The sequence below is a fragment of the Gopherus flavomarginatus genome, chromosome 1, assembly GCF_025201925.1.
Source record: "Gopherus flavomarginatus isolate rGopFla2 chromosome 1, rGopFla2.mat.asm, whole genome shotgun sequence".
NCBI lineage: Eukaryota > Metazoa > Chordata > Testudines > Testudinidae > Gopherus > Gopherus flavomarginatus.
In genome coordinates this window covers 178097450-178121865 of record NC_066617.1, presented here as the reverse complement: position 1 = coordinate 178121865, position 24416 = coordinate 178097450, and the positions used below count along the sequence as shown (strand labels likewise).

The window sequence follows — 24416 nt, the reverse complement described above, 5'->3', positions numbered from 1 at the left end:
AAATGTATATATTGTGGCACTGGAGTATCCAAATTAATGAGGCAAGACTGCACTGTCTTTATATCCAATAAGCCTTTGTTGTTGCTGGAACACTCATGCACAACTTCCCATCTCTTTGAGAGCACAACAGAGGCAGCACTGCCCCCCCTGACTTTCACTTTCCAGTCCCCCTGCCTCTAAGCTCATTTCATTTGCAACCCAGCTAGTGGAGAAAGGTAATCCAAGAATATAACGTAAGACAAATAACTTGACTCAAACCAAGATTAAGGACATTTCATTAATGGCTAAGGGGCTAATCCAACACACACAATTGGACAGTGTTCACTGCTACCATAAATAGTCCCACTGAAGTGCCGAATCAAGTCCCAAGGATACAGTAATACCCTAAAGACAGACTGTTTGGCTATAGGGATTACTTATTAAATATAAAGAGCAGCTATTTGTGACCATTGGTTGTTGATTTCTCTCAGTAACTGAGTGGGCAGCAGTTCAAGTTGCCAGAGGCGCTAATTTAGCAGGGTTTGTGTGTCAATCTGCCAAGAGTACAATCTCTTCCATTATCCCAACAAGTGAATGAAATGAAAATATTAAAAGCATTAAAACACAGATTTCCATGAACAAAAGACATAGCTTCCAGCCATAATAGTGAGACACTTCAGACTAGACTAACTTCCTCCCTAAATGAGCACCGATTATGAAGCGTAAATTCTAGACAGTACCATGACAATCCATTGTTAACTATCTGTTTTATTATACTGGACTTTGTGGAGGGAGCACACCGTGCAAGCATATTCATATATTTTAATTTTATTACTATTATACCTCAGCAAATTATCACTTAAAATTAGGGCTGTCAAGCTATTAAAATAAATTAATCGTGCTGTTAAACAATAATAGAATACCATTTAAACAGTTTGGGATATTTTCTACATTTTCAAATATATTGATTTCAATTACAACAGAGAATACAAAATGTACAATGCTCACTTTATTTTTTATTACAAATATGTGCACTGTAAAAAAACAAAAGTAACAGTATTTTTCAATTCACCTAATACAAGTACTGTAGTGCAATCTTATCATGGAAGTTGAACTTACAAATGTAAAATTATGTACAAAAAATAACTGTATTCAAAAATAAAACAATGTAAAACTTTAGAGTCTATAAGCCCACTCAGTCCTACTACTTTTTCAACCAAATCGCTCAGACAAACAAGTTTGTTTACATTTATGGGAGATAATGCTGCCCGCTTCTTGGTTACAATATCACCTAAAAGTGAGAACAGGCCTTTGCATGGTATTATTGTAACCAACATTGCAAGATATTTACGTGCCAGATGCGCTAAAGATTCATATGTCCCTTCATGCTTCAACCATCATTCCAGAGGCCATGCATCCATGTTGATAAGTGGTTCTGCTCGACAACCATCCAAAGCAGTGCAGACCAACGCATGTTCATTTTCATCATCTGAGTCAGATGCCACCAGCAGAAGGTTGATTTTCCTTTTTGGTGGTTCGGGTTCTGTAGTTTTCACATCGGAGCGTTGCTCTTTTAAAACTTCTAAAAGCTCTACACCTCATCCCTCTCAGATTTTGGAAGGCACTTCAGATTCTTAAACCTTGGGTCAAGTGCTGTAGCTATCTTTAGAAATCTCAAATTGGTACCTTCTTTGCATTTTATCAAATCTAATGTGAAAACAAACAACATGTGCTGGGTCCTCATCCAAGACTGCTATAACATGAAATATATGGCAGAATGTGGGTAAATCAGAGCAGGAGACATACAATTCTCCCCCCTCCCCCCCCGCTACCACCAAGGAGTTCAGCCACATATTTAATTAATGCATTATTTTTTTAAATGAGCATCATCAGCATGGAAGCATGTCCTCTGGAATAGTGGGCAAAGCATGAAGGGACATACAAATGTTTAGCATATCTGGCATGTAAATACCTTGCAATGCCGGCCACAAAAGTGTCATGTGAATCCCTGCTCTCACTTTCAGGTGATATTGTAAACAACAAGCGGGCAGCATTATCGCCCGTAAATGTAAACAAACTCTTTTGTCTTCGCAATTGGCTGAAAAAGAAGTAGGATTGAGTGGACTTCTATGCTCTGAAGTTTTACATTTTTTGTTTTTGAGTGCAATTATGTAACAAAAAAAAATCTACATTTGTAAGTTGCATTGTCACCATAAAGTACTCGTATGAGGTGAATTGAAAAATACTATTTATTTTGTTTGCCATTTTTACAGTGCAAATATTTGTAATAAAAAATAACACTATAAAGTGAGCCCTCTCTACTGTAACTATTATAACTGAAATTAATATATTTGAAAATGTAGAAAAAATCCAAAAATATTTAATACATTTCAATTGGTATTCTATTGTTAACAGTGTGATTAAAACGGTGATTAATTGAGATTAAATTTTAATTGTGATTAATATTAGAGTTAATCGCCTGAGTTAACTGTGATTAATCAACAGCCCCGCTTAAAATGTATCATTTTGTGGTTGAGATACAGTGTGATGTAATGGTAAGAGGAGAGGACTGGGAGTCAAGACTTCTGGGTTCTCACCAACTCATCTCATGACCTTGGACAAGTCACTTAACCTTGCAGTGTCTCAGTTTACCTATGCGAAATGCACAGCATTCTTACCTACCTCACAGTATTGCTCTACAACTTTATTCATTAGTATAAGTAGAGTGTTTGGAGATCCTTGTATGAAAGGCACCACAAATCTACAAAGTAGCATGATTAGGGACTATTGCCCCAACCAGTGTGACCTTGTGAGATGCCATGTCAAGACATAAAGATCAGAGTTAAGGCTTTAACTAATTTCACTTTATTTTACAAGTTTTCCATGAGTATCCAATTTTAGCTTAATTTTATGTGCTGCAGTTGTTCAAACACGGTACATTAAACAAAATTCAACAAGAAATAGTTGGAGTACTTGGCAGACCTACATATTCCCACAGAGAATAGCTATGGCAAAACTACTGTCAGCATATTTTCTCTCATCAGTGAAGAAAGAGTGTTGCCCCTTTTGATACTGTCTTCCATTTGCTTTGCACTGTGTGGCTACACTGCAACACATGGATCTCACATATGAAGCAGGCTTCTGTTTGTCATACAGTGTGAAAGAAAAAATTAGGTATTCTTGAGCAACTGACATAATTAACTACTGCAGTCTCTATATTTCCAGGACATACCAGGAAGAGGTGGAATTATGAGATGAGGAAAGGCATAAGATTCGAAATATTTTTTTTGGTATTCTGTTTCAATTTTTCCTAACAATAAAGGCAATTAGACAATAAATATTAACTGAGGAAGTGCTGCACTTCACTAATTATATTCAAGACAAAGATGGATTTAGCATTTAGGAATAGTTTTTTGGTGATGGGGGCTAAAAGAGAGGTGAGAGGAGATAATAAAACAAGAAGTCTCTGCCAGCCCTAAAATCTATAATTACTTTTAAAATAATCAAAAACACAAGATAATCAAGACACACCACAGAAAAAAATGCATTAAAAGCTAAACAAAGAATGAGAATCCAGTATCTTAAGAGTGAAATTAATCTTGTAAAGATATTTTGTGAAAGAAAATAACTGGCTCATGCACCTTTTAGGGCTTTTTATTCTGCATAAAGAAGACTTAATATGGCTTGATGTTTAAAAAATAGCCAAAAAACAGAAAACTTTTTTCTGCTTTTCATTATATTAACAATTCTCGTCTTGTTTGCCCAGGAAGACACTTATGCCTGGAAAACTAATGAAATGATAACATTGCTTTAGTTAAAATGAAAGTTCCACAACGGGAAAGGATTTTTAGTCAGACTTTAATTTTTCCATTTGCTTTTAACAAGTACTTAATTTTAAGGTTAGTCAACATTTTGGACACAAGATGGTCCATAATAAAAATTCAACACCCTTGTCTTGTCGATTAAAGTGCTATGAGTTCACAGTAAGCAGTTGCTAACACATTCAGAAGGTATCCTATCACAATTAAGGAACACCAGATGATGTTATTGAGATCAAAAAACAAGCAGGGAAAAAAGTGTTTTTTGTTTTTTTAAATAAAAAGACAGCAAAAAAGGCCCCATATAAAACACAACATTCTTTATAAGTCACCTTTAAGGGAAAACCTGAAAGCAATAAAAGCTTCTAGAAAGACAAACTGAAGTTTTAAAATCAAGTTCCATTGACATTTGGATGGTTATTTCAAGTTTCTTGTTCCTGATTTTTGTCTGGCACTACAGTAAATCTCTCTGATTGAAGATCTAGAGTTAGTATTCATTTCTCTTCTTTACAGATGGATCTACTGTAGTAATTAAGAAGACATGAATTAATAAACTCGCTTATTCTCTTTCATCTCTAAATCCTGACAATATAACTGTTGTTTCTTTTTTCAATGAACGTGTTTTGAGGTGCATTTTTTGGTAGCCCATTACCATATAACTGATGATTCCTTTGACTTTTTAAAACTAATTATTCAGTAAGAGTGAAATTCATCTTTTCCTTTCACAAAGACTGAGCTTTCAGGCTGCATGTAATAAGTGAGGTGGGAAGGTATGATGTTCACCCCCACACACATTCTACCAGCAGACTATGTAAGTGAAGATATTGTGTTTAATCCACCCCCAAAGGGGTCTTCTGGTACCAACTTGTTCTAAGTTCTACCCAATGTTCCTCATGCCACCTCTGGTGAGGGACCTTGTGGCCCAAGCTTCTTCTTCCTGAAGGGCCTCATAAGACACGTCCTCTGCATCTGGGTGAACGTCACCATTACAGAATTAGAGATTTTAGGAAGGATCCTCCTGAATAGCCTTACTGCTGCAATGTTGCCAACTCTCATGATTTTATTGCAAATCTCATAGTTTGACATTTATTTTAAAGTCCTAGTTTCTGGAATCATGTCACAATGTGAGAATCTCAGCTTAAAAAAAGTTTCTAGACCTCATGGATGAAGAGAAAAGATTGAAAACGTGAACCCTAAAAGCTCAAAGCCAAAAGGCAAATAAACGCCTGCCACGTGTTTTTTTTTAAATCTCAAGATTTTTAAGGCAGTCTCATGATTTTTGAACACTCACATTTGGCAGTACTGCTCCAGCCCCCTGTTCTCCCAAAAGTGAAGTAGTTCCTCTCTCCGGCTTCACTAATTAAGTCCCATAAACATGTATCCAGCAAAAGTCCACACTCCAGCTAAGAAATGTTACCTTGTGTTAACACATTCAAAGCCAACATAAATTAGAACTTTACTTTAAAAAAGCATGTAGTAAGCTTGCGAAGATATTGGTCCCAATCTTGATGTGACACATTTTACAGGGATGGAATTTACACAGATGAAAATGAGATGAGATTCAGGCCCATTAGGTGTAGCTAATCTGTGAAGGCAACAAAAATGTACAGCTGTCTTCATAACATATATGTTAATTAAGCCAGAATTTAAGAGTTGTACGGTCATGCTCCTTGACATTGAGTTCTACCATTATGGCAAAAGCACAAATAGGGCCATATTTATGTTACCTTTAAATAATACAACATTTAATGTTTAAAAGTAGAGCTACAAACCTTTCTAAAAGTGCACATTGCAATTTCTCCACCAAAACTGTACCACCAAGTCATTTTCAGGCCTAGTACAAGTATTTCACAGTACAAGTATTTGTGGAGCAGCTGGTGGTAGAGCTGAAGTTAAGTAGATCTGCATTTCAACTATAAATCACTGTTTTAAGAGGTTTACAGAAAAGCTGTCAAAAAAAAATCTCACCTACATTTTAAGATGAAACAAAAAAAATTAATATCTGTTCCAGGAAAAAAAAGAAGTGGCCCATTTTAACTAATAATAAATAATGACAACAACAAAATTAATAGGTTTGGGACACTGATTTTGCACTCCTGAAATGCAGAGACCAAAAATGCCCAAGCACTGTATACCTCTATGGAGCTATATGTTTATTAATAATAATGGCATTGAAAAGCTGTTTTTCTAAATGGAACATTTATTCAGAAAGAACCATGTTTACAGCCCTGGCTGTAACACAATCTGCAAATAAGTCATGTCAATTAGCAATGTACCTTCTGGTAGTGAATTAAAGGGTGAGGTCAATGCGTATAACAAATAAAAATTCAAAAACATTTCCTGGATATTGACCAAACAAAGGCTGACTAACCTACTTTCCCACGTAAATAGCTAAAAGAATGATTTTAGAATTTCAGAAGATCACCACATTCATGTATTACATACACTTCACCCTATGAGCTGGAAATTTCATCAAAGTCAGAAAAACATTTAGTATGTGTGAAAATGCAGAATTGACAGCACTGGAAACTGAAAATCTCAATACAGCCACACAGAAGTACAACAGTTGTACAAGTTTTTCACCTCACTTCAGCCAGTTCATCAACTCTGATTTGTAGGAATAACCTCTACTTTGGAGGGAAAGGGACTTCTAACCTCCAGGCTATTATATCCTTCTCCTCTCTGCTGAGACCATAAATAAGTGTACAAAAACACCACCACATGGACATGTGTCCACCAGGAATCTGACAGATGACCAACTGATTTTATACAGGCTCATAAATACTCATCAGATGGTAATGAGTGTTATCCACAACTAACCTCAACTGGATCTGAACCAGTCACAGACTCATATCCCACTTCTAGTTCGATGGCCACGCTCCACCCATATGGGCATGGGTGTATGCATACAACCCACCTAGAAACCTCAACTATTTGTGAAAGGGCAGCTGTATAAGGACTATTCAGAAGAATTAAAAAAAAAATCTAGTGATCTAATCCAATAAAACTGGAATATCTTTCTTCCAACACCAACCATTATCCATGACTCAAATTGCTGAACCATTGAGTCTCTCAACAATTTCTTTGAACTGGGTAGCAATACTTTATCTATTAAGGATCTTTACACGAGACAGCTCAACTTGGCTGACATCAAATACAGTACAATGAGGCCCTGTTTCAATTAACTTTAAACCTTAAGCAAAATCAATCTTTTTTCCCCTCCATCTCAACATCATCCAATTATCTGCAATTTTACTAAATTGCATATATAGAAAATAGTTTATTTGGCATTGTAACTACACACTTCTAAATACACTAACAATTATTTTGAGCCACAGTCTACAAAGAAACATCCAGGGATGCTCTAAGGCAGGGGTCGGCAACCTTTCCAGAAGTGGTGTGCCGAGTCTTCATTTATTCATTCTAATTTAAGGTTTCGCGTGTCAGTCATACTTTTAATGATTTTTAGAAGGTCTCTCTCTACAAGTCTATATATTATATAAATAAACTAGTGTTGTATTGTAAAATAAAACAAGGTTTTCAAAATGTTTAAGAAGCTTCATTTAAAATTAAATTAAAATGTTCATCTTATGCCATCGGCCTGCTCAGCCTGCTGCTGGTCTGGGGTTCTGTTCACCTAGGCCAGCAGTGGGCTGACTGGGGCCTGCAGCCGGGACCCCAGCTGGGAAGGGTCTGGCAGCCAGAACCCCAGACCAGCAGCGAGCTGTGCAGGGTCAGCAGCCGGGACCCCAGACCGGCAGTGGGCTGAGCAGCTCAGCCTACTGCCGCTCAGGGGTTCCATCCTCCGGCTCCTGCCAGCCGGGATCCCAGCTGCCGGACCCGCTCAGCCTGTTGCTGGTCTGGGGTCCCAGCCATGCCCACATACAGTGGGTACCTACCTTCTCCCTGGTTCTGGCCCATTCTCTTCCCCTCTGCACTGAGCTGAGAGTGGGAGTGGACTGAGCACAGGACTGGGGGTGAAGGGTCTGACCAGGAGCTAGAATGAAGGAGGGGGCTCAGGGTTGAGGCAGGAGGTTTGGGTGTGGGGGCACTCACCTAGGCAGCTCCCATATGGTGTGAGGGGTGCAGGTGGGAATGTGAGTGGTGGTGCAGGGGCTCCCGTTTGGTGCTCAAGGTGGGGATGGGGATGTGTGCGGTGCATGGGATATGGGGGGGCTGGGGTTGTGGGGGGTGCAAGAGTCAGGGCAGAGGGCTGGGGGCATGTGAGGGGGGTGCAGGTGTCAGGGTAGGGGGGCTGGGTATGTGTGGGGGTGCCAGTCAAGGCTGGGGTCATGGGGAGGGGTTAAAGAGTCAAAAGAAGGCTGGGTGGTACAGGGCCCAGGGCAGGCACCTGGGGGTGTGTCGAGGTGCAGGGCTCAAGGCAGAGGGCTGGGTGTGTGTGTGTAGGGGGGTCAGGGCTCACGGCAGAGGGCTGAGTGACTGCCCCCCCCAGAACCCCGACCCCTCCACTCCTTGTCCCGACTACCCCCTCCTGGGACCCCTGCCCCTTATCCCCTGACTGCCCCCCTAGGACCCTACCCCCTACCTGTCCCCTGACTGCCACAACCCTTATCCACACCCCCGCACCCAGACAGACCCCCTGGACTCTCATGCCTATTTAACCACTCCCCACCCCAACAGGACCCCCAGAACTCTGGACCCATACAACCCCCCCTCCCCAGCTCCCTGCCTGCCCCAACCCCTCTCCACACCCCTGCCTCCTGACAGAACCCCCCAAAACTCCCGACTCATCCAACCCCCCCAGCTCCTTGTCTCCTGACCACTCCCTCCAGAGACTCCCCCCTACACCCTAATTGCTCCTCCAGGACCCTCCTTGCTCTCTGTCCCCTGACTGCCCTGACCCCTATCCACACCCCAAACAGATCCCGGACTCCCATGCCCCATCCAACCCCCTGCTCCATGACTGCCCCCTCCAGAGACCCCCGCCCCAACCACCCCCCGGGATCCCACCCACCCTGCTCCCTGTCCCTTGACTGCTCCAATCCCTTACCCAACCCCCTCCCTCCCCCCGCTGGCCCCGGACCTGGCCCCCTTACCATGAGGCTCCCCGCTCATCCGGAGCCCTGCCGCCACCGCCTCTGTGCACGTAGCCCTGCCCTGCCCTGCCCTGCCCCTCAGAGCGCTGTGCGCGCGGCAGCAGGGCTCCGGATGAGCGGGGAGCATTCTTCCCTCCCCACAGAGCCAAACGCTGCCCCGCGGGAGCACCTAGCCCCAGCTCCCAGAGCGCTGCACGCGCAGCAGCAGCGCTCACGGGGAAGGTGGCAGGGGAGTGCAGAGGCTTGCTGCACTTGGGCCGGCACTCCGGCCTGGGATTGCGGAACCCGCAGCTTGTCACGTTGGCAGGATTTTTAATGGCATGCGGAGTCCCAGCAGGCAGCCGCGTTCCATTAAAAATTGGCTCGCGTGCCATAGGTTGCCGACCCCTGCTCTAAGGACCCACCAGGTAAGTCACATAAGGGCACTAAGGAAGAGCAGTTTAACTAACTCCACAGGCATCCTTGAGATACTCAGGAAATAGCCAGCATTCTGACAATATGAACACTACACCTTCCTTACAAAGCCAACTCTCAGACACAGGCACAATGAATTACCACAGGAAATAATGTGATGCACATTATAAAACCACAAATAAAAGGTGAAATTATTAAACAAGGAACTCTACCAACATTGAGAGTATTTAAGTTTAGATTCCTTGTAGCCAGAACCCTCTCACAGAATTTTCGTTCATACCAGTCTTTAGTACAACATTGAAGAAAAGATGGCTGAAGCAGACTCTGCATAGAGAATTTCATTATCTGCTGTAATTACAATAGACTTATAACCAAAATGATAATTGCTGAATTAGTAGTATTCTTTGCAAAGTAAAAAACAAATGAGGTTTGGTGGGGTTTTTTGTTCTGTTTTAAACCAGGATAACACAATAGTCAATAAAAACAAAAAACCACTAGGTCACTGGTTCAAACAACTGATGGCGCCTTTGCTCCACCCACACATCCTGCTCAGTCTTTCCCTTAGAGACCTTCTCATTTTCATATTTCATCCTATATACCCCTTATGCTTCTAACAGTTGTATTCAGACACACCAAATGCCCCTCTCTTTTCATTCAAATCCTTCCTCAAAACCAACTTCTATATAAAACTTTTCACCAATAATCCACTGTAGAAAGATATTCTGCGTGTGTGTTTTTTAAAAGGGAGAAAAAGAGCCACTGTTCTGAGACTGTATCTCACTTGGTTCCCTAGCATGTTTTGTGTCTGTATTGTAGGTCAGACACAGATTGTAAGTCTTTTGGGAAAGGTTCATTTTTTTCCTCTGTATATTTTCAACACTCAGCAATAGTAAATTCAGTGCAGGTCAGTAGCATCTGAAAGACATCTTCCGTGCAGTGACCTACCTGAAATGACAGGTGTCCATATTATAGTTTGCATTAGCTTGTACTCTCATGAACTGTCTGAGCAGACATCCCAAAAAGTGAATGGATGTGACTAGAGAATGAACCACCTTCTCACTCCTAAAAGTCATTCCACTTGATCAGGTTGGGGCGGAGGCAATCTTGAGAAAAGTTGCACAGAGAGTAGCAGCACTGTATGTAATTATATATACCCTAAAATAAACGTGAATGGCACTCTACAGGCAAAACAGTGTTCCTGCCCCAAACCTCTTAAACTAAAAGGTCCTGACCACATGAGACGAAAGGTCCTTTTGCAGGATTGGGGCATAAATTAAGACTCTAAGATGAAGCGTCGCCTCATATCAAGAAAGATATTTTAGAATCAGAAAACGTACAGAGAAGGGCAACGTTATTAGGGGTATAGAACAGCTTCCATATGAGGAAGGATTAAAAAGACTGGGACTGTTCAACTTGGAACACAGATGACTAAGGGAAGATATGACAGAGATCTATAAAATCACGTATGGTGTGGAGAGACTGAATAAGGAAGTGCAGTTTACTCCTTCACATTACACAAGACCCGAGGTCACCCAATGAAATTAATAGTCAGCACGTTTAAGAAAACAAAAGGAAGTACTTCTTCACACAACACACAGTCACCTTGTGGAACTCATTGCCAGGGAATGTTGTGAAGTTCAAAACTATAAATGGGTTCAAAAAAGAATTAGATAAGTTTATGGAGGATAAGTGCATCAATGTCTATTAGCCAAGATGGTCAGGGACATAACCTCATGGCCCTAAGCCTGAGATGCTCCAGGGGATGACTCACTAAATAACTGACCTGTTCATTCTCTCTGAAGCATGACAAGTTGGCCACCATTGGTCTGACCCAGTATGGCCATTCTTAAGTTTAACATTGGTAACAAGGAAGAGGAGGAGGACAACAAGGATTACAGCAGAAAGATCATACAATTTTGGGTGGTAATTTGTGTGATTTGAAGCCCCTCAAGGTTGTTTGTTTTAAAATGATGCCATCACCGCATACAGAAGACTGGTACCTCTAGTTCACATGGAAGAAGCATTAGGGAGGCACTTGGCAAAATTCCTGTTCCTTGGATAAAATTATAACTTTCTTCTCCAGGACTATGAATCCTGCATGTTTCATTAGCGTAAAATTTGCATTCATTTAGATTGTAAGTGAGGGTAGGGACTTCAGAATCATTGAAATGTTGGGAATAAAGGGACCTCAAGAAGTCGTCAAGTCCAGCCCCTTGCACTGAGGCACGGCCAAGTAAACGTTCTATCGGGGCTTGAAACAGACACTGTCTTTTTCTGTGTATATCAGTGCCTAGCACAGTGGAGACTCAATCCCTGACTGTGGCCTCTAGGCACCACCAGGGTAAAAATATTAAACAACAGTAGTACTAATACTACTACTTAAAAAGGGGGAAGGAGGAAGAAAAGCAGTAAACACTGGCTCAGTGAAAATTAATAAATAAAATCATACCTTTAACAGCTCAGGGAGAAGTGTTCTTTCCTTTTTATCACATTTCACACTGATGGATTCATCTTCCTTATTTGCAAAGCTGAAAATCAAAAATAAATTTAACTATTTTAAAGACCTGCAGTAGGCAGAGCTACTTAATATAAGAGGTACTGCATCATGCAATTTAAAAGCAAGGCTGAAAGGTTGGTTGGTTTGTTTTTGTTTAAAAAAGAAAAAAAGAGCATGCTGCACATATTTACTCTTAAAAAAAACCCAAAATCCTGCCTGCAACACTGGGACGGAGCGTGCTCAGTTGCTATATCGGGATGGTGAATGCACAATATGGCTGGCACACTGGAGATATGAGGAAATGGAGCATGCTCAGTGCAGATGGAATCTTCAAAGACTTCAGCTGTCAAACTAATAAACCTCTAAGCACGTCCAAACTGTGATTTTTTTTTTTTCCCAGACAGAAGCTTATAACTTGGCCAAATTTCACAGGGACAGCAAAAGGCACAACACTGACACCAGGGCAACCACTCTGCTAAAGTTTAAGTCCCTGTTCTAAGGCAAGGATATGCTAGAGCTTTTCAAAAAAATTCTTACAACTAGTTTGTTAACAGGAACAAAACAAACATACTTTCCCCCCTATTCTTTTTCTTGGGAAAGGCAGACCATTTTTGCTGAAACTTTCCCAAAAAACTTCAGACTTAGGCAGGAAATTGGCATGAAATTTTCAGCCAAAACAGTTTAAGTTACAAGCAACTGAAAACAGGGCCCCATAATGGGAAGTGTCAGACAACCTTAACTATAGTCATTGCTGCCTATTCTGCCTGTAATATGCCAACAATCCAAACCAATGTCACTCTTACCTTCATCCCCCGCATGCAAAAATAGGGAAGACGAAAAGTTCACTTGGTGATGTCTCAACAATTTGTGAAGACAGTCTTATACCAAGGTACCCTGTATTTATGGAACACTGCTATAGTAAGATCAACATCATCCAGTGTCTCTCTTACTCAATAAAGCCGTATCAGTCTACTTAGATTCATAGTACAGGTGAAAGGCACATTTCTGTCATTGTATGTTTCTTTATGATATGTAAAAGAAGATTTGAAAGTTGTTGGCTTTTTGAAAATAAGGAAAAAGCCTCTACACTTGCTTCTTTTAAAATAACCAGGAATAGTGAAGTGTCTTCTCTGGTTTCATTGGAGAATTTAAAAAGCTCTCTCAGTTAACTGGCTGCTGGGCCATGTGCGTGTCTGACTCTTTTACAAAGAGAGTTTTACTCCCAGCTGTTTGTCAGGAGTTTGAGTTAAATGTCTTAAAATATACAAAGAAATTGTCAACAGTCTGACTAAAAATCCCTCTCTCTCTCAACTGCTCAGATTTCAAAGGTCCTCCAGCAGAAAGTAAACAAGACCAGCTATTTCTAACATTAAAGGGCAGTATTTCGCTATTAAGCCTTTTATGAAGAGACAGAAGGAGCCATTTCTTTCCTCTCTTTCACAGGTTAGGGTTAAGCTCAAAAACAACTATGGTAGGATCACCATGCACAGTATTTTTAAAAACTTATCCAGAAGTATTTAGAGCATTCAACATGCACTTTTAAAGCACATATATAAATGGAAAGAAAGAATAAAACTAAAGATTTAGTCTACCCTGCTGCATCTCAGAGAGAGAGAGAGAGAGAGAGAGAGAGAGAGAGAGAGAGAGAGAGAGAATTTTGATAGATTAATACTGTATCCCTATTAATTTCTTGTCTTGCCTTGCATGTGTTCCATGAGTAAAATTTCACAACCTCCTTTAGGCAGGTCATCGCTCCATAATAAAAGTTATTTATTGTATTTAACCTAGTTTCCCCCCTCTTAGGACAAAATCCTACTCTGAGATCTACATGGCTTATCTTGATGCTGATATACTTGATGTCAATAAGAACTCCCTGCATATAGCAAAAGCTGAATAATGGGGTTGACATACACTACAAGAGGAGGATTTTCCCCTTAGCTTTTAGGGCATTGCTTCTTATGGGATCAATCCGGACTATTAATAAAACTTATCCTCTCTTTTTCTTACGACATATATTTATAGCCCATTAGAATGTTACCTCATCGTAATTTTTTCCTCTACCCTTTACCCTCTCCTTCATGAACTATGTTTTCTAAAACTTTTCGCATTTTTGGTTGCTTTTTTACAGACAAAAGGCAACATCTTTAAAGTATCATACTGACAGATACCAGATTTATTTTGTTCTAGCACCAGCCTTGCTTAGATAGGTTACTGTAGAATCCTGCAATACGTGCAATGAATCAAGAGTTAACTTGTATTTAGTTCTCAGACAAATGCCTTAAAATAAACAAAGGGGAAAACATAGTTTTACTTTCTAGCCACACTAAAAACAAAACAAAAACATCCCCCCACTCTCCAAAACTGAACCTGAAAGTTACCTTATTAGTCTTTTATAAAAATCTTACATGTGTTTCAACATTCTAAACCTTCTGCTTTAGTTAGTAAATAACACTGTTTTTACAGAGCCCTTGGTACATACTAGATGAGTCACACTGTAAATAAATAAATAAGCAAGCACAAAAGCTCTCTCCGCAGAAAATGTGGCTCTTGTATTGTTTTGTTTTCCCCTAAAAGTTGAGACTATCTTCCAAAGCAGAGAACAATAAGTGTGTCCCCGCTGGTGCCAAATATTATATTTAAAGACTGGAGAATAGTCCAGTTATTGCTGAGCAGATTCCTGATGACCTGGATTAGCATTCTTTTTACCACAAGAGAGAATTTGAATTAAATGTTTTTATCATCATTGAATGTTATGCAACTGAAGCATCTGCAAATATTGAAACATGCGACCCTATTTTCCAAGCAGAAAAACAGGTATTAAGCATTAGTTGTACTTTCACAGGAAAACTACATGAAGTCCTTCTCTACTCTGTTCAAAATATAGGTGAGCTAATGTAACTGTTCCACTCCCATCCTCCTGTTGCAATAGAACCCCCTCTACACAGTAGATAAAACATACTACGGTAAAAGCTGTGTTATCCAGCACTTTACCAACTTGAAATGTCTATGAACCAACATTTCTGATCTTTAATAGCATCCGGATGATGCGGGGCTGGTAGGCTCCCTACCTGGCTCTGTATGGCTCCCTGGAAGCAGCGATAGGTCTCTGCGGCTCCTAGGTGGAGGAGCCATCACGAGGCTCCGTGCCCTGCCCCCACCCTACCCCACACGTCGGCTCTTCAGCTCCCACTGCGGGAGTGGAACCTGCAGGCGGAGGCAGTGCACAAAGCTGCCAAGGAGCAGCAAGAACATATCGCCGCTTGCAGGAAGTTTCCCGAGGAAAGCGCCACCCAGATCCGGCGCCCCAAAACCCCTCCTGCACCCAAACTCCCTCCCAGATCCCATGCCCTGCACCCCAATCCCCAGCCCCTCCTGCACCCAAACTCCCTTTTTCTTAGTTAACCGGAATTTTTGACTTACTGTCACTCCCCATTTCCCCAACATGTCAGACAACAAAGCTTTTACTGTACAAATTTACATACAAGGGTGTACATTAAAGAGATATGAAGAATAAAGTAAGTATGAAGTTTATAATGACATAATCACAGGCAATATATATGTACATATTTTTTGCCAGAAGCTGGGAATGGGTGACAAAGCATGGCTCACTTGATTATCTGTTCTGTTCATTCCCTCTGGGGCACCTGGCACTGGCCACTGTCAGAAGACAAGTATCAGAAGGGTAGCCATGTTAGTCTGGATCTGTAAAAGCAGCAAAGAATCCTGTGGCACCTTATAGACTAACAGAGGTTTTGGAGCATGAGCTTTCATAGGTGAATACCTACTTCGTCAGATGCATGTAGTACACGAAGTAGGTATTCACCTACGAAAGCTCATGCTCCAAAACCTCTGTTAGTCTATAAGGTGCCACAGGATTCTTTGCTGTCAGAAGACAGGATACTGGACTAGATGGACCACTGGTCTGACCCAATATGGCCATTCTTATGTAATGAAGATACCCCAAAATTACATGAATCTACTTCAATTCTAACTGTCAAGTTTCAGGAAGTTACCAAATTCAATTTTTCAAGCAACATTTTCATTGCTTTACACTGATAGCATGGACAAATGTAATTCTGACCCAATGTATTCTAGGTTTAATTATTTATAATACTTAATAGCAGTGAATAATCTGTAAGATATTTTGTAAAAATAAGGAACTCTTCGTAATGTGATACAATACACCAGTTAACTATCATATCCTAGCTACAAAGTGAGAACGGATGACTGATGGGTGGGGAGAGAGGTTCACCAAGGGTATTAGGGAATAGGATGATCAGCAAGTATGAAAAATCGGGACAGGGTGGGGTGGTAATAGGAGCCTATATAAGAAAAAGACGCAACAATCGGGACTGTCCCTATAAAAGTGGAACATCTGGTCACCCTGTTAGGGAAGTGTAAATTCACAACATTCTACATTTTTTCCACATATGCTGTTGTAGTCACATGGGTCCCAGAATATTAGAAGGGCAAAGTGGGTGAGGTAATATCTTTTATTGGACCAAGTTCTGTTGGTGAGAGAGATAAGCTTTCAAGCTTACACAGAGCTCTTCTTCTAGTCTTTCACAGTCTCATTACTTCACCCTCATTGAACGTTTCTCTCAATACAGTTACTGTTGCACCCATATCCATATCTAGTTCTTTTTAGATATTTTGTTCATACAAAGATCGATCCTGCAAGGCTCCGAGCTGCTGGCCCCAGTCCATCAAAGCACTTAAATATGTGCGTATCTTTAAGCACAGGAGTATTTCCATTGAAGTCAAATGGGACTACACACATGTGCTTTGCTGCATCAGCTGTATCAGCTCACACTTGGAGGTTTCAACACTTCTACTAAATAGACAAGGAGAATTGATTCCATGAAACTGTGTCTTTTTAAGCAGACTTGGCTCACAGGCTACTTTATGTTGTTTTTAGAGAATCAATGACAGGACAGTCTATTAAACAGATTCAAACAATCTGCCTGGAGTTAACAGACAAGCTTGCCAAAACACAGTTCTAAAAACTTAAGTGGCTACACTACCATGTCTCAGGATATCTAAAAGGTATCAGCAGGTTTAGGTGATGCAGAGTGGTGCAACCACAGAATGTAGCTATTAGCAGATACCATCTAGTACATTAAAACTATCTTTGCGCTACCCCACAGGTGCAAACTTGCCCTAAAGTTGGTTTGGCTGGTCAGAGAAGGATCACTTCAGTGAAGAGAAATCATCGAGAGGCACAGAATCATCACTGTAGTTACTAAATCACCAACCATGACTAGCATAGAGGGTGCCATGGAGTCACTGGGTCTGGTCCAGACCCCAGCCTATCACCAGTCACCTGGGAGTGACTCCTTTACCGTGCTAGGCCCCAAGGACTCACACAGTTTCACAGGGGCAGGCCTGTGGCCTTCAAGACTGGGCTGTCGGTACCAGCATTCCCTGTCTCTCCGTGGCTCCCTGCAGCAAATCCAGCCAAGCCAAACTACTGAGGGAGGCTTGTACTGGATCACTTTAGGGTGCAATGCTCTCAGTGCGTATTCACAGTGACACAGGTGGCCTTTGCAAAACAAGGTAACTATTTATTAGTCACCTGGCATACAAAATCTTAGTGTCCTTAGGCTAACACAGAAAGGCAGACATTAAGTCATAATCCACCCTGGTTAAACCAGTGCCTTGATGGGCCAGCCAAGCTGTGCTGCACTCCATCACTGACTCTCTCCCCCACCAATCTGGGCCAGGCTCCTGAGTCCTTCCCACACACCCCCCCCCGCCAGTCACCTGAAATGTTTTCTCCAGGTCAGTTCACAAGTCCCACCTGCTGGGGTTTTGTGCTGGTAGGTGTTGACTGTTCGGTGGTTGAAGCACTTCTTAGTCTTGCTGGACCCTCTGTTAATTTGAACCCGTTTCAGTCAGTTCTTCAATGATCCTATTCACTTCCCCACCCCACCCGCGACAGCAAGGTGACACACACATCTCCTGCCTCCTGCACTGTTCCAGCAGCAGTGTTAACCCTTGTGCACCCACTTTGTTACCAATGCCACATACAGAGGGAAACTGAGGCACACTTATGATTCATATAAAGAATAAAGACAATTCCCACTTGGTCAGAGGGCACGTCATGTCCGATGCATCACTACAGCTAGATGACACGCAGCTGCCATAGAGCCCTATAAGGTCATAGACAACAGAGCAAATTAGAACAGCTCTGAGTCTACTCTCACTTGTACTTGCTGAATCACCCAGCACAGTGCAGTCCCAGGATTTAGGGGGACACCTTTGTATCCCTAAGTTCCATCCAAGGCACCTCAACCAGAGCCAGGGTTCATGAGTCATGTACATAAACAATTACGCCACTGCCTTTCTATTGTTATTTTCACTAGACATCACCTTTTTTCTTATTTTTTTGGTATTTATGGTGCTCATGAAATAGAGGAACTAAACATCAGCTAAAACTAGGTGATGAGTTTGCCTTCCTGATACTTTGCCCTGCTGTTCTTTTGTTTTGCTAGAGTATATGTATCCTGAACACCACCACTCTTGCTACTTAGATAATCAACAGTAAACTTCCATTACAGCAGAGTCTATTGTGTATATTCTGCTGAAAGTCTTTGTTTATATAATTTTCTCATGCCTTCTATTCCTCTGTTGTTGAAAGATCAGCTTTGACCTATCTGGAATACTGGGACAGGTGGTGGTTCAATCATATGCAGCATTTTTTAATCAATGTACTTGTACAAAGAAGGATAGAGAACATTATTACTGGAGAGAGAGAGGAATGTTTATTCTATATAGTGTTACTCATACAGAGATAAAAACCCTGTACAAACTAGAACCAGATAAAATGCACTTATCTCACCCGGGTTTGAGTAAACACATGCAGGTTCTTCCTCTGTCATTATCTCACATAAATGAGCAAGTTGGATTGCATAATTTGAGAAGTATTTTCCAATTGTCTCGATTAAAAAAAACAGAATAGATCCAATTATAAACGATTAAGTGTTCGAAGGCCACTCAAAGCATTTTTGTATAGTGTTACATGTCTGTCTTTCCCATCTTTCCTCTTTATAACAATCTCTTGGCACTTTAAAAACCCATTCTTCTCTTCCTGCACTAATCCTTCCCACCCATATTATGTACACACATGCTGGTTAATGTGTTGTCACTTGTGACTGCTTGGAACTTATTGATTTTTATTTAACAATATGAGCAATAAAATGAGACTGGAAACATGAAGATTTTGCCAACAGAAATAATAATAAAAAGGCATTCCTGATGTCTACCAAACATGATATCGACCAACAGGATACTTAACTCTGCACATTCTACATGACCAGCCTGTTGTGGACTCTCTCCCAGTTCTGACCAACTGGTCTGAATGACAGTAGTTGGTTTGTGCACAACTCAAATAAAGTTGCAGTAGTACACCCTGGGTGTATGAAAATGTTTTTAAGATGGTGTGCGTGTGCGGGGGGAGGGGATTCACCCGCGCAATTCAGGGACTAGGCCATTGCTGATGAGAGGTTCAGAACTTACCTATGGGTTGCTCTCACAATACAGACACTCATATTGCCATAAAAAGAACAGGAGTACTTGTGGTACCTTAGAGACTAACACATTTATTTCAGCATGAGCTTTCGTGAGCTACAGCTCACTTCTTCGGATGCACAGAATGGAACAAACAGACAGGAGATATTAATACATACAGAGAACATGAAAAGGTGAAAGTATGCATACCAACAGGAAGAGCCAGAAGAGTACCCAGAAGCCACCTACTACAGGACAGGCCCAACAAAGAAAACAACAGAACGCCACTAGCCATCACCTACAGCCCCCAACTAAAACCTCTCCAGCGCATCATCAAAGATCTACAACCTATCCTTAAAGATGATCCCTCACTCTCACAGATCTTGGGAGACAGGCCAGTCCTCGCTTATAGACAGCCTCCCAGCCTGAAGCAAATACTCACCAGCAACCGCACACCATACAACATAAACACTAACCCAGGAACCTATTCTTGCAACAAAGCCCGATGCCAGCTCTGTCCACATATCTATTCAAGTGACACTATCACAGGACCTAATCACATCAGCCATGCCATCAGGGGCTCATCCACCTGCAAATCTACCAACGTGATATATGCATGCCATCATGTGCCAGCAATGCCTCTCTGCCATGTACACTGGCCAAACCGGACAGTCTACACAAAAGAATAAATGGACACAAATATGACATCAGGAACCATAACATTCAAAAACCAGTGGGAGAACACTTCAACCTGTCTAACCACTCAGTGACAGACTTGAAGGTGGCAATTTTGCAACAAAAAAACTTCAAAAACAGACTCCAAAGAGAGCCTGCTGAACTCGAATTAATATGCAAATTAGATACAATTAATTCAGGCTTAAACAGAGACTGGGAATGGTTGGGTTATTACACTAATTGAATTTATTTCCCTATGTTAAGTTCTTCTCACACCTTCTATGGGTCATCTTAATTATCACTTCAAAAGGTTGCATTTTTTTTTCCTCCTGCTGACGACAGCTCATCTCAATTGATTAGACTCTTCCTGTTGGTATGCATACTTTCACCTTTTCATGTTCTCTGTATGTATAAATATCTCCTGTCTATGTGTTTCATTCTATGCATCCGAAGAAGTCAGCTGTAGCTCACGAAAGCTCATGCTGAAATAAATGTGTTAGTCTCTAAGATGGCACAAGTACTCCTGTTCTTTTTGCAGATACAGACTAACACGGCTGCTACTCTGAAATCTGTCATATTGCCATGTTACCAGGATGGCTATTACTATCTCAGGGACTTCCACCCCTCTCTTTTTAAGGTAGACCTCCTTCATAGTGAGTCAAGCCCCTCATCAATGATGGACTAGGCCAGGGGTCGGCAACCTTTCAGAAGTGGTGTGCCGAGTCTTCATTTATTCACTCTAATTTAGAGTTTCGCGTGCCAGTAATACATTTTAACATTTTTAGAAGGTCTCTTTCCATAAGTCTATAATATATAAACTAAACTATTGTTGTATGTAAAGCAAATAAAAGGTTTTTAAAATATTTAAGAAGCTTCATTTAAAATTAAATTAATGCAGAGCCCCCCGGACTGGTGGCCAGGACCTGGGCAGTGTGAATGCCACTGAAAATCAGTTCACGTGTCGCCTTCGGCACGCATGTTGCAGGTTGCCTACCCCTGGACTCGGCTATTGGGATGGCTTTCTAACTGGTCTTCCGTGCAATTCTGGACTGTGACTATAAGGGTGAGGATTTCAATATTGCCTGACCTGGGTGATCTCACAAGTTGCCAGTAAGCCCACAGATTCTATTTTTGGTCTTGCTAATAGTATACAGAACTACTATTAAACTAAGGCATTTGTGTTATCATCTTTTCCTGCCAGGACTGGGATGTAGGCGGTCACGCCTAGCGGTTAGAACAGGAAATAAGAGCCATGGGCCAAAACCTGAGTCAGAGGCCTGATGCCTGAGCCAATGGTCACAGCTGGAGTCAGGATCTGAGCCTAAGGTCAGAACTGGAGTCAGAGGCCAGAGCCAAGGGTGAGAGCTGGAGTAAGAAGTCGGGAATTGGAGCCAAGGGTCAGAAAAGGGTTTCCTGGAGTGAGGCAGGGCAGGTACAGGGCTAGGTCCAAGGCAGAACAGCAGCTATGCCAGCCATGGACAAAAGCTTTGAACAACTGCTGGACTGCCGCTGAGCTGACTCTTCCAACCCTTGAGGCTATGTCTACATTACAAATTACTTTGATATAACTAAGTAGGTAGATAAGGTCCCATGGGAAGTAAGTCTAAGGGAAAAACAACTGAAGACCGTTGGAAATTTTTCAAAGAGACATTATTAAGGGCACAAGAGGAAACTATCCCACTGAGTAGAAAGACAGGAAGGACAGGAAGTATGGCTTAACCAGAAGATCTTCAATGATCTAAGAATAAAATAAAAAAATCCTACAAAAAGTGGAAAGTAGGTCAAATTACAAAGGATGAATATAAACAAATAACACAAGAATGTAGGGATAAAATTAGAAAGGCCAAGGCATAAAACGAGATCAAAATAGCTAGAGACAAAGGATAACACTGTTCAAAAAAAAAAAAAAACGCAAACATCATTCTGGGATGTATTAGCAGGAGTGTTTTAAGCAGCACTCAAGAAGTAATTCTTTCGCTCTTCTGGTATCTTCTCTTTTATAGACTACACAAACCCATATTTTTTTTTCAAATCTTCCCTCATAGGTCATGTTTTCTAGACCTCTAATCATTTTTGTTGCTCTTCTCTGGACTCTGATTTGTCCACATCCTTCCCGAAATGCAGCACCCAGAACTGGACATAATACTCCAGTTGAGGCCTAATCAGCAGAGTACAGCGGAAGAATTACTTCTTGCGTGTTGCTTAAAACACTCCTGCTAATACATCCCAGAATGATGTTTGCTTTTTTTGCAACAGTGTTACACTGTTGACTCTCATTTAGCTTGTGGTTCACTATGACCCCCAGATCCCTTTCTGCAGTACTCCTTCCTAGGCAGTCATTTCCCATTTTGTGTGTGTGCAACTGATTGATTGCTCCTTCCTAAATGGAGTACTTTGAATTTGTCCTTATTGAATTTCATCCTGTTTACTTCAGACCATTTCGTTTGACCAGATCGTTTTGAGTTTTAATCCTATCCTCCTAAGCATTTGCAACCCCTCCCAGCTTGGTATTGTCCACAAACTTTATGTGTACTCTGTATGCCGTTATTTAAATAATTGATGAAGATATTGAACAGAACCGGACCCAGGACTGATCCCTGTGGTACCCCACTTGTTATGCCCTTTTCGCATGACTCTGAACCACTGCTAACTACTCTCTGGGAATGGTTTTCCAACCAGTTTTGCACCCACATTATAGTAGCTCCATCTAGGTTGCATTTCCCTAGTTTGTTTATGAGAAGGCCATGCAAGACAAAATCAAAAGCCTTATAAAAGTCTAGATGTACCATATTTCCCACCATCTGCAAGGCCTGTACCCTGTCAAAGAAAGCGATTGGGTTGGTTTGACACGATTTGTTCTTGACAAATCCATGCTGACTGTTACTTATCACCTTATTATCTTGTAGGGGTTTTCAAACTGATTGCTTAATTATTTGCTCCGTTATCTTTCTGGGTACAGAAGTTAATCTGACTGGTCTGTAATTCCCTGGGTTGTCCTTATTTCCCTTTTTATAGATCTGCACTATATTTGCCCTTTTCAATTATTTTGGTAATTTATTTCAAAATACTTGTCAGCAAGTATGTCTCTAACAATACAGATACACACAAAATTCCTCCATGAGTAGAGAGTTAAAGAAACCCGTAGCACAGCCCAGTTCCTGTTTCTCTGCCCTCCCCTGCAAAGAGCCCAGCCGGGGGGCCAAACACTCACACCCACTCCCCCACCAGAGCCCATCCATAAGGCCCTCCCTGGCTCAGACACTTTCACCCTCTCTATCCCAGAGGACAGCTGCAGGGCCGCTCTGGCCCAGAAACTCACAGTCCTTCCCACCAGAGCTCAGCAACAACTACCCCCAGCCCAGACATACACCCCTCCCCCACCAGAGCACAGCCATGAAACCCTTCCTGGCCCAGACACTCACACCCTCTCAGCTACCTCCCCCGCCACCGCCCGTCCAGGCATTCACTCCCCCCCCAGAGCCCAGCCACAGCCATCTGCACCCCAGACTTGCACCCCCCGACCCTCAGAGACCAGCTGCAGGGATCCCCCCAAGCCCAGACACTCATACCTTCTACTCCTCAGAGCCCAGGGTATCCAGAAGGAGAAACAGGCTGATGCTTGGTCCAAGGCTTGCACGAAGTTTCCTGCACACCGCTGCCTTCTTCCTTCAAGGAGTGCTGGGAACTCCAGCCACAGGGAACCCTTCAGTTCCCACCCTACCCATTGTGTTCTATTTCCAGGCTGGGCTCAGCTGTCCAGCAGCCCCTAGTGGCAGCCAACATCTCTGCAGCCCATTTCAGTGGAGGAAATAAAGGAAATTCTGCGTGCACAACATTAATTTCTGCAAAATTCTGCATTGCGCAGTGGCACAGAATCCCCCCGGAATAGCTATGGTGCTTTGGCTCACAGCCCTGACACCAACTGCCAGCCTACAAGCATACAGGTCACACCCTGAATGTGTGGTCACACCTTCCACCAAACAGTTATTTTTTTGCAGAGTGATCCCAACAACTGCCTAGTCTCAAAAAACTGTCTGCCCTGTGATGTCCAGCCCTCTTCTCCTGGAACATTCACAGAAGTTATTATGTTTGTTGTTTCTTTAAAAAGTCAATACACTGCAGTCATTGTCAAACCCCAGTTAAAATTAAACACTCTTATTTCAATCACAGCACTATGTTGGTTTATATTAAAAGTAATAAAAGTGTACTTAATTAAAAAGAGAAGTTTTAAAGTGAGTTCAAGTATAAGAGATAAAGACAAAAAGTTACAAACAAACAAAGTAAAAATATGCTTTCTAATAGCTAAGACCTAACTTAACAAGCTAGGATCTTCATTCAAGGTAGTTTCCTCACCAATCTTCCTTTTCTAGCAAAGCCCAACTATCTCTTAGCCATGATCCTCATAGAGTTAAAGGCATTGGTTTGCCTTGTCTCTGTGGGTGAAGGATAACTTCAGGGTTCATTCCC

The 24416-nt window shown here is 41.7% G+C and overlaps 1 protein-coding gene across 5 annotated transcripts in view; it reads right to left on the bottom strand.

The window, feature by feature from the left end:
- CRYBG3 (crystallin beta-gamma domain containing 3) overlaps positions 1–24416 on the bottom strand; it is a 140341-nt gene that overhangs the window by 97999 nt on the left and 17926 nt on the right. For 3 of the 5 annotated variants that reach the window (XM_050955940.1, XM_050955963.1, XM_050955966.1), the window contains exon 2: positions 11718–11796. The exons of 1 other annotated variant lie outside the window; for it this stretch is intronic. In XM_050955940.1, coding sequence (XP_050811897.1) covers positions 11718–11796 — 79 coding nt within the window. Of the gene's footprint in view, positions 1–11717; positions 11800–24416 lie in introns of those variants that run through there. One more of the 5 variants, XM_050955958.1, reaches the window with a different exon arrangement.